The 8,940-nt window shown below is 45.8% G+C and overlaps 1 protein-coding gene across 1 annotated transcript; it reads left to right on the top strand.

Moving 5' to 3' along the window:
* Positions 1-2,434: 2,434 nt before the first annotated feature.
* trib2 (tribbles pseudokinase 2) lies at positions 2,435-8,018 on the top strand (the record flags this gene model as incomplete). Its single annotated transcript, XM_080533401.1, has 3 exons — positions 2,435-2,704; positions 4,405-4,697; positions 7,547-8,018. The coding sequence occupies 3 exons, from the start codon at positions 2,435-2,437 to the stop codon at positions 8,016-8,018; spliced, it is 1,035 nt and encodes a 344-aa protein (XP_080389527.1).
* Positions 8,019-8,940: the final 922 nt, after the last annotated feature.

Raw genomic sequence — 8,940 nt, 5'->3', positions numbered from 1 at the left:
CTTCACTGACCTTAAAAGTCTTAAAGGACAGATCTCGGTTTCAGTAATGCACACACACACACACACACACACACACACACACACACACACACACACACACACACACACACACACACCCTGCAAGGCACTGCGGCAACCTGTCATTTCTCAGTGTACAGACGTGTTTGGAGAGCTCTGTCTCAATGTTTCCTTTCCACCACTTCCTCTCCTCTAGGAATGGGTCAGCCCACCTGGGACCTTGAATGGGTCATGGGGGATATTTGAGGGATTGTTTAGCACTGCTGCTGCTGCTGCCATGGCTTAAGTCAATCTATGACGAAGACCTGCATGCTGTGTGGGGTTGTATCCATGCTGGACAACAGTGGATGGGCATGAAAAAGTAAGCACATGTGTTTGTCTGGGGTGATAACAAGGCATAATGCTAACGAAAACAGATATCTTTTGTTAGAAATGAACTCCAACTTTGGCTTAATTTATTATCAGGAAAACACAAAACAAGCCATTGTACAGTAACTCAAGCTCCAGCAATGATATGAAGAATGAGCCAACCTAGGTGGGTGGCATGCAGTGGAGATCGGATCACATCACATGTGACACACGCGTGCACATGCACGCGTGCACACATACACACACACACGCACACACACACACACACACACACACACACACACACACACACACACACACACACACACAGTATGGTTGGGAATGTGTGGGTGCATCACATTCTGCAACTGTGAACCACTACTCAGAGAGAATAGAGGCCTGTATCTGTGTGAAAGATGCATTTCCATGAAACGTGGGTTTATCCAAGCACGGTGGTTGCCAGCCAGTGGAAAATGGAGATCCTGAGAATAGTGAGTGGATTCCTACTGCAGTGTAGTGTTGCCAAGGAAGAGACAATAATGAACAGTTCTGTCTGTGTCCTCCATCCAGCTGCATGCATTCCTTTGAACGCCCCACATTCCACCATGGAATTGCTCAATCTTGTTCTCACACCCCCCTCTCGCTATTTCAGTAAAAAATAAGGAACCTGTAACTGCGTATAGCAATCTGAACAAACCATCATTCAACCGAAGACATCTCTGTGTTTCAAAACATGATACAATAGGGTGCTGTGCTCCTCCTATGCTATCCTGGTATCTACATAATATTTCCATTAATTAATTTTACAGGAGGAAATGCATTGCATTGAGCAGTACAGTAGGCTACGACACTCCCACCCCCCATCCCCCTCTCTCATCCAATTTACATTAAAGCCATACCAGCTCTGGGTACATTTAGATTCCTAGGGTGTACATGTAACTCACATGACTGCGTATTACTGTAGTCAGCTTGAAAACCAATGGGGTTCCTTTCTGAGTGACGTCAGGGAGGCGTGTCAGGGGCAGGTTCTGTGTGTGTGTGTGCGTGAGTCTCTCCGCCAGGCAGCAGTCAGCTCCTTGCACTGAAGCACGGTGTGTTAGCGCGGCTGACCTCGCACTGAATGGACCAGATTCCCAGCCACGTAAGTACAAGACAGCGGGAGAGGATGTCTTGCTGAATCAAGGGATAGGCCTGGGAAAGTCGGCCATCCCTTCCTTCTAGCAGCTGAAGCAGCCTACGACAGTTCCTTTGGATTAAAAACGAATTTGTCGCAGAGACTTTCGAACACAAAGGGGCTCAGAATTCTGGACGGTTTTCTCTCCATATTTGGATAGCAATCATCCTAGCTCGTGCATGGATATGATCTGTGGAGCAAGGCCCGCACAGTACTGACTAGCTAGCACTCGCAAAGGAAGCAAACCAACTAGCTATCTTTAGTCTTGCTGTCACGTTCAATGTTGATTGAAATCCACTATTTAACTCCTCGGTGCAATTTTAACCGTGGTAATTGTTGCCTCCGTCTGTAGCCCGTAGAAGACGAACGTGTCATGTAATTCAATGAATCGGCAAGGTTAGCCTGCTAGCTTTATGCTTAATCTAGCAATCGTCACTAGTACAAAGCTGACATTCGATAGCCTTTCGGTGTTTGCCTTTGTTGCAATTTGGCGTTGCTGTCTCGCACAGTCTGAGCAATTGTTAGTTAAATACTCAATTGCAGCACAATTCTGCACAGCACTGCTCTCACGCTGCAGCAAACACTGCTATTGTTTAATCTAGTCTTCTGGTTCAACGTGGAAACAAGCTATATGGCCAGGTAGATAAAAATACAATTGCAAAGATTTTCTTTGGAATCTCTCTTTTGCATGTCTTGCATATTCGACCTGTGGTTCGGTCGACAGCGACTCTAAAGGTGCAATTGCAGAAAAGCAAAAGGTCAATTCCATCTTTTAGATTTATACCACCATTGGACCACTGCAATACATATATTGACAAGAAGTTTTACACGAAGAAGTGCCATCCCCCAGACGTCGAAGACCTCAATTCTTTGGAAGTATTACATCGAATACTCATGAACATACAGAGGTCAAATCCCATTAACATTTCACGTTATGGGAGACCACGGCATAAAGCACACGACTTTGAGGAATTATCTTGCCTAAGGACTACTGAATCCAACCAGAGTTTCAGTCCCAATCTAGGTTCCCCGAGTCCGCCCGAGACACCGGACTCTTCGCACTGTATCTCCTGCATCGGGAACTACCTTTTGTTGGAGCCCCTCGAGGGAGACCACGTTTTTAGGGCCGCCCACCTGCACAGCGGGGAAGAGCTTGTGTGTAAGGTGAGTCCTCGACCCCATTGAATAGATTGACGGGTGCATTAGGCATTACATGCTTATCCACTGTTGCCAGCTACATTCATTGTGCAGATGTCCTACAAGTGCACAGCAGCGCTTCCTGTCCCCTCTTTAGTCAATGGACAGAACAGCTAACAGGGTTATGTCATATCCTCTTCATCTGGGTCATATGCTGCCCTGCAGGACTCCGTGCTACCTACTGCTGCCAGGTTATCTCCAAGAAAGGCCAGTTGGAAAAAGGTTATGATCTTATGATAGAATGTTACAATAATTGATTCTAGATGTATTATTATTATATGTAAACTGCATAATAGTTCAAATAAATACAGGCAACATGAATCCATGTCCACAGTATGTCAATAATGATCAACGGGACATGCACAGCTAAATAATGCACTACATGGAAATACCCAGCGTAGCAGCGAAATTTGTCTCCGTATATTTTATGCATGAATTGGAAATGGAGAACACTGGAGAGTAATGGAAAAAGTGAATGGAGTGGCAGGCAGCTCGCGTGTGTCTCGCGTTGCATGATGTAACACCGACAAAGGAGTGAGTAACCACGCACTCTCCTCTCAACTCCTAATCTACTGCCCACGTCTTTGTTCCTGATGTCTAAATCTAAAAGTGAATTTGCTACTGTTACGTAGCCCTGAATGCTTCACAATCTATGTAAGAATCAAAGAGCCTTGGTGGTCTTTCCATCTACAGGTTTCTGAGGTTCATTGCTTTTCTCACAGCCCCTGTAGGACCCGACGGTCTGATTGGTTAACCTATTGATTTGGTCCAATAGGCATTCGTTTTTGAAAGTGCACGGGGAACAAATCAAAGGCAACCCTTTGGTCTTTGTTTCCACCACAGCCTAGACAGAATTGACTTACTCTAGGCCTATTGTTGATTATTGGAGCATTGAAAATGTCCCTTGAGTACATTCAAATGTTATGAGCTGTAAGCAGCGTCGTTAACACGCCTGATTAAAAGAAATGATTAATTTTACGCTACAGCAGGAGCCACATCTGAGTTAATGAACTACAATGCATTTCTATGATCAAATGAATATGGCCTTTGGCACTGCCATCACGATATATTTCTTATTTGACCTCCATTTTGTCTATCTGTTACCAAGCAAAGTCAAAGATCAATTTACAGTATATATTCCCAAGATGGACCGTTTCTGCCACGGGTTTGGCTGTCATAATTCTAGACCTTCAAGGCGGTACCAGCTCTCGAACTATTTATTGACCGACGACAGAGAGAGAGAGAGCCCCTCTTACCTGAACTGGCCGTGCTGAATGTCAATCCCCAGCCTAGGGAGAGGTTACTATGGAAACCAAGGCAACTGCAACCCTACTGCGGTGTGCTCCTATTCTCTAACTTGCACCCCACCTATATCCCTGCACCGGCTCCCCCTCTTTGATTTAAGATCATTAGATAGGCCTAGGTGTAAACAACATGGCAGCTTCTAAATTATCTAAAGGGTTGGTGGGGCTATTTCCCTACACTTTTAATCTATGAAGGAGGGAGTGAATAAGAGCCGGAATAAAGAATTAGAACGCACTGCTGCTCTAGAACTCGGGCCTTTAGCCTCCCGAGAACAAATGAATCAATAGCCACCAACTTACCATCTAATTGGAACAAAACTCTCTTTTCCCCCTCTCCCCCCACCAATCTCTTCCTGGTTTCAGGTGTTTGAAATCGGTCGATACCAGGAGTCTCTGGCGGCCTACTTTGCCCTGGGCAGGCACGAGCACATCAACCAGATCCTAGAGATCCTGCTGGGAGACACGAGGGCCTACGTGTTCTTCGAGAGGAGCCATGGGGACATGCACTCTTTCGTCCGCACCTGCAAGAAGCTGCGGGAGGACGAGGCCGCCCGACTGTTCCGTCAGATAGCCTCGGCCGTGGCGCATTGCCATGACAACGGACTGGTCCTCCGAGACCTGAAACTGAGGAAGTTTGTCTTCAAGAACGAGGACAGGTAAGACGATGACGACAACCAACAGGTCTTTTGGTGAGTTTCCCCAAAAGCTTCATTTTAGTGTTACGAAGCTTTTGGGAAACTCAACTCTCCTGATTATCTCACCTGTCAAAACTGTGCATGCTCTTTACTTCAGCAAGTGCAATATACCCTCGTCATAAACACCAGAGTAAAACCTCTGACCCTCTTTGCCTCCTCAGTTACTGAATATAACAATGACCAACTGCAACAGACCTGTCTGTAGACCAGAGATGGCTGTATTGGAGCCACACTGTGAATGCCCATGTGACTGTGGCTTAGGACAAGCAGATAGGGACCTTTGGATTGATTCCAGGCTAACCGCTGAACTGCTGTTGAACTGAGGAACAGTGGTATAAGAGTTGCCAGGACAAGCTTCGCGTGACAGATGTTCAATTAGGTTGGGCTTAGCCATGTAAGGCTGTGCTGCACAGTAATCACTCAGTGACGGAAGAATGGCCTGTAGTATACACTGACCCCTGCTGTTTGTAAGTGCACATTGCACCCTGTCAGTCCAAGGGTTTACAGTTGCTAGATCAATCAGCTATGCTCACAGATGTAGGTGAATTTACCCTCGTAAATACTATTCTAAGGACAGTTTTGAATTTTAAATCCCCCGTAATGATTAAGTGCACGATTTGGAAAGGGAGGACGTTGATTTTTAGACCTGCACCTGGAGCCCAGCTCTGACTGGCACACACACAGTGCCCTCCATCTGAATGTGTGCCGTCACCCTCTGGCTCTGATAATGGAAAAGGGAAGTTGAGCCACCGCAAGCATTTGATATGAGCCTTCCGACCTTGGCTGCCATGCCTGCGCCAGGGCTGGGATGTCAAACACTCTCCTGAATGATTGATGGGCTCTGGTTTTAAACGAGGATAGTAAAAGAAATTATAATAGTCCTGCGGGTGTATCTCCAATAGACACCTCTTGGGTTCAAAGCAGTGCAGGTGAAGTGAAGGAGATGATGAGAGGGAAGCTGCTCGTTCAGGCTGTGGAGACTCTCACCCTGGCCGTGACCGAAGCAGGCCCAGAGCCCCAGAGTGTCCAGCGAAGGGAGAGAGAGAGAGAGAGAGATACCAGACGTAAGGTGATAGTACGACAGCAGGTTTCCACTGCATGCATGCTGACGCTCCCTGACCTGGTTATGTAACCGCCGTAGTGACCAACCAACCACGGTTCCCCCCCGGTTAAGTTTATAGGTCAAAGGTGAGACTCGCTGGGAATCCTCCACCACAGCAGTTAGGGAAGATCAAACACGTTGCGCAAGCTCTGCCCCTACTGTGCTCTGGGACCTTTTTACCCTGCAACAAGCTCTGGTTTATGTTAGAATCTGTACTACACGTTACTTTTTTTAGGAGCTGTGCTTGTCTGGCTCATAGATAGCGTACGCGGAATTAATTTACTGTAATTTAAATAACATTCTTTTCAAAGTTGCTCAGTTATTTCTTTCTCATTAGCATTTCCTTACCTATATTTTCTGCACGACTCTAATGCCATTCACACACTTAGACCATGCAAACTGAAATGTAGCCGTACCTACATACAATCTATTATCAAAATCATATTTTTGTGTGTTGCAGGTAGCCACGGCACCTAAAATGATTTTTTTGTTGTATGTTGGATGGGGGCATTGAAATTATTTTTTCCTTTAACTACCAACTTTCGTTTATCTTTCTAAGAACAAAGGACCTCTGAACAAATGAATGAGAATTGTATTGAATGGGGAATGAACAAAACCAGCCATTAGCATAAAGTAAAGCCTCCTCTCCCTCTGTTCCCAATTATGCCTAGCTGCTCAAAACAATGGATATTATTACGTGTGTGTGTCTGTGTGTCACTGTCAGACAGCAAGGGGATTTCTTTCTTCTGAATATGCAATAGCCAGCCATTGCTGCAGCTCTTCCTAATTAGAGTGGAATGGAGTGTTCAGATCTCCCAGAAGATGCATCACTGTGTCCCTGTCTGTGTTTCTCAAAGTCCTCACACTCTTCCACACACAGATGGAAGCACTCAAACAGCCTCCTAAGTCTGCCTTTCATCTGTGTGTTGAATCTGTACCCTGGGCCACTTCAGAGCCCTTAGTTAAAATGCATCTGAACAACCAGTCCCAAGTATTGGCTCTCAGAACGGCTGTGATGGTTGGCTCTGAGAAGAGAAAGACAGTCCTGAGCCTTGATTTTCTTGATTTCTAACGTTTTAAACTATATTACAGCACACCCAACTCTAGGCCGTCCCAGCCATCCATGATAAATCGCTCTTTGTTGAATTGGAGAATCCTTTTGAAATGGGCCTATTCAAAGACTGATGCCTGGCTGAGCTCTTATCTAAGTAAATGGAAATGTCAGATTTAAGCCCAGGGCATTATATGCTCCAACTCATTTTATGTCCAAATCTAAAACATAATAATGAATTACTCTCTAAGAGAATACTTTAATTGATTTGCCTTGAATTACCCTGTATTTAGAGGGACACATCTGTCTTTCTGTGAGAAGGCGACTGAAGAGTTAGGCTAATGTCTTTTTATTTAGGCCAATGTATTCTTTATTTAGAACAGGTCACATATTTGCGATTTAGAAATCTATTTTTATGAAAAAGACCGCAGCACAATGAGTGCAGAGATGGAAAAGCATTAATTTCCACATATTCAGCTACTGAAAATACAAATGTTCCAAAAAAGAATTCCTCACCAGGTGGCAATGCTGTAGACCTAAAACATTGAATACAACGTCCATCAAAATGAATGATACTGGTAGCACTGAGAAGCATGTTGGTCGTGCCTGTGAATTGGTTCTTGGTGACTCATATCTCTTTCCTTTGTCTCTCTCCAGGAGCCTCGTGAAGCTGGAGAGCCTTGAGGACACCTACATCCTGGATGGCCATGACGACTCCCTGTCAGACAAACATGGCTGCCCGGCCTACGTCAGCCCCGAGATCCTCAACGCCAACGGCAGCTACTCTGGCAAGGCCGCTGACGTCTGGAGCCTGGGCGTCATGCTCTACACCATCCTGGTGGGGCGCTACCCCTTCCACGATGTCGAACCCGGTTCCCTGTTTAGCAAGATCCGCCGCGGCCACTTCAGCATCCCCGAAACGCTCACGCCCAAGGCCAAGTGTCTGATTCGGAGTATCCTCCGCCGGGAGCCCGCCGAGCGCCTTACCTCCCGGGAGATCCTGGAGCACCCGTGGTTCTTCTCCGGGGCAGCGGGGGGCGCTGTGGCACAGGGCAGGGGCGAGAGGGAGCAGGAGCAGACGGTGCCAGAGGCGAGCATGGAAGAAGAACTGGAGCAGTTCTTCAGCTGAGTCGACGGGGAAGCACAAAGGGACGACTACGCCGCGGTCGGTTCGCTACGCTCCGCAGAGCCAAACGGTAGTTTAGTATAGCAGGTGAACATTGGTCACTCACGAAAAAGGTGTTTCCATCTTCTTTTCCTCCATTCCATGGAAAACCTCGAGCCTCGACATGACGGACGGTGTACAAACATCACGGAGGCCGACTTCAGATAGGAGTCGTCGCTGCAGGACATGCAAGTCGTAAACAATGTAGCAAACCGTTTATTGTTTCTGTTTTGTTCTTACGTGGTGCTCTCACAGACACATGCCATGAGTGACGCTACGGAAAGCACCAAGGGACAGGAGACCTCAGCCAAGGAGAACAAGGCGAACAAACTGACAGTCAAACTGCAACATCACTCCTCCTATGAGTTCTCACAGCTTTAGGTAGAAGTTGCCCCTAATCACAGATCTGGGATCAGGTGACTCCAGATTCTAAGATCAGGTTAACCCTGAATCATAATCTTAACCATTAGAAGGATTAAACAATTCTGACCCTGGACTATTGGTTAGGAGCTACTTCTTCCTATTCTCACAATCATCAGGACAGATGACCTCATCTTTGTTTTGTGTTGCATTTTTGTTTTTCATCTAGCATTTGTCTCTCATGGCCTAACATTACCTTATTTTAGGTTATAAAGCTGTTTCACTGACATAGAAGATGGATACTCACTAAACTATTGTATGTACCCGTTTTCAGTAACTTGTGTAATTCATCTTATTCTCTATGTAGCCTTATTCCTTCTTCCACTCTGTACATTTTGTAAGCTCAATGTTCCACCTTTCATTTATCATTAATGAGGCTACCTTTTAAGTCAAATATCATCATGTTCTATTAAGCTATTCCATAAAAATTGTTACTGCTGCTTTGATATCTCTCCCTTAACCTTAA

The sequence above is a fragment of the Nansenia antarctica genome, assembly GCF_963989245.1.
Source record: "Nansenia antarctica genome assembly, chromosome: 1".
NCBI lineage: Eukaryota > Metazoa > Chordata > Actinopteri > Argentiniformes > Microstomatidae > Nansenia > Nansenia antarctica.
Note: the sequence above shows the minus strand (reverse complement) of the source record. Positions and strands in the feature narration are given on the sequence as shown.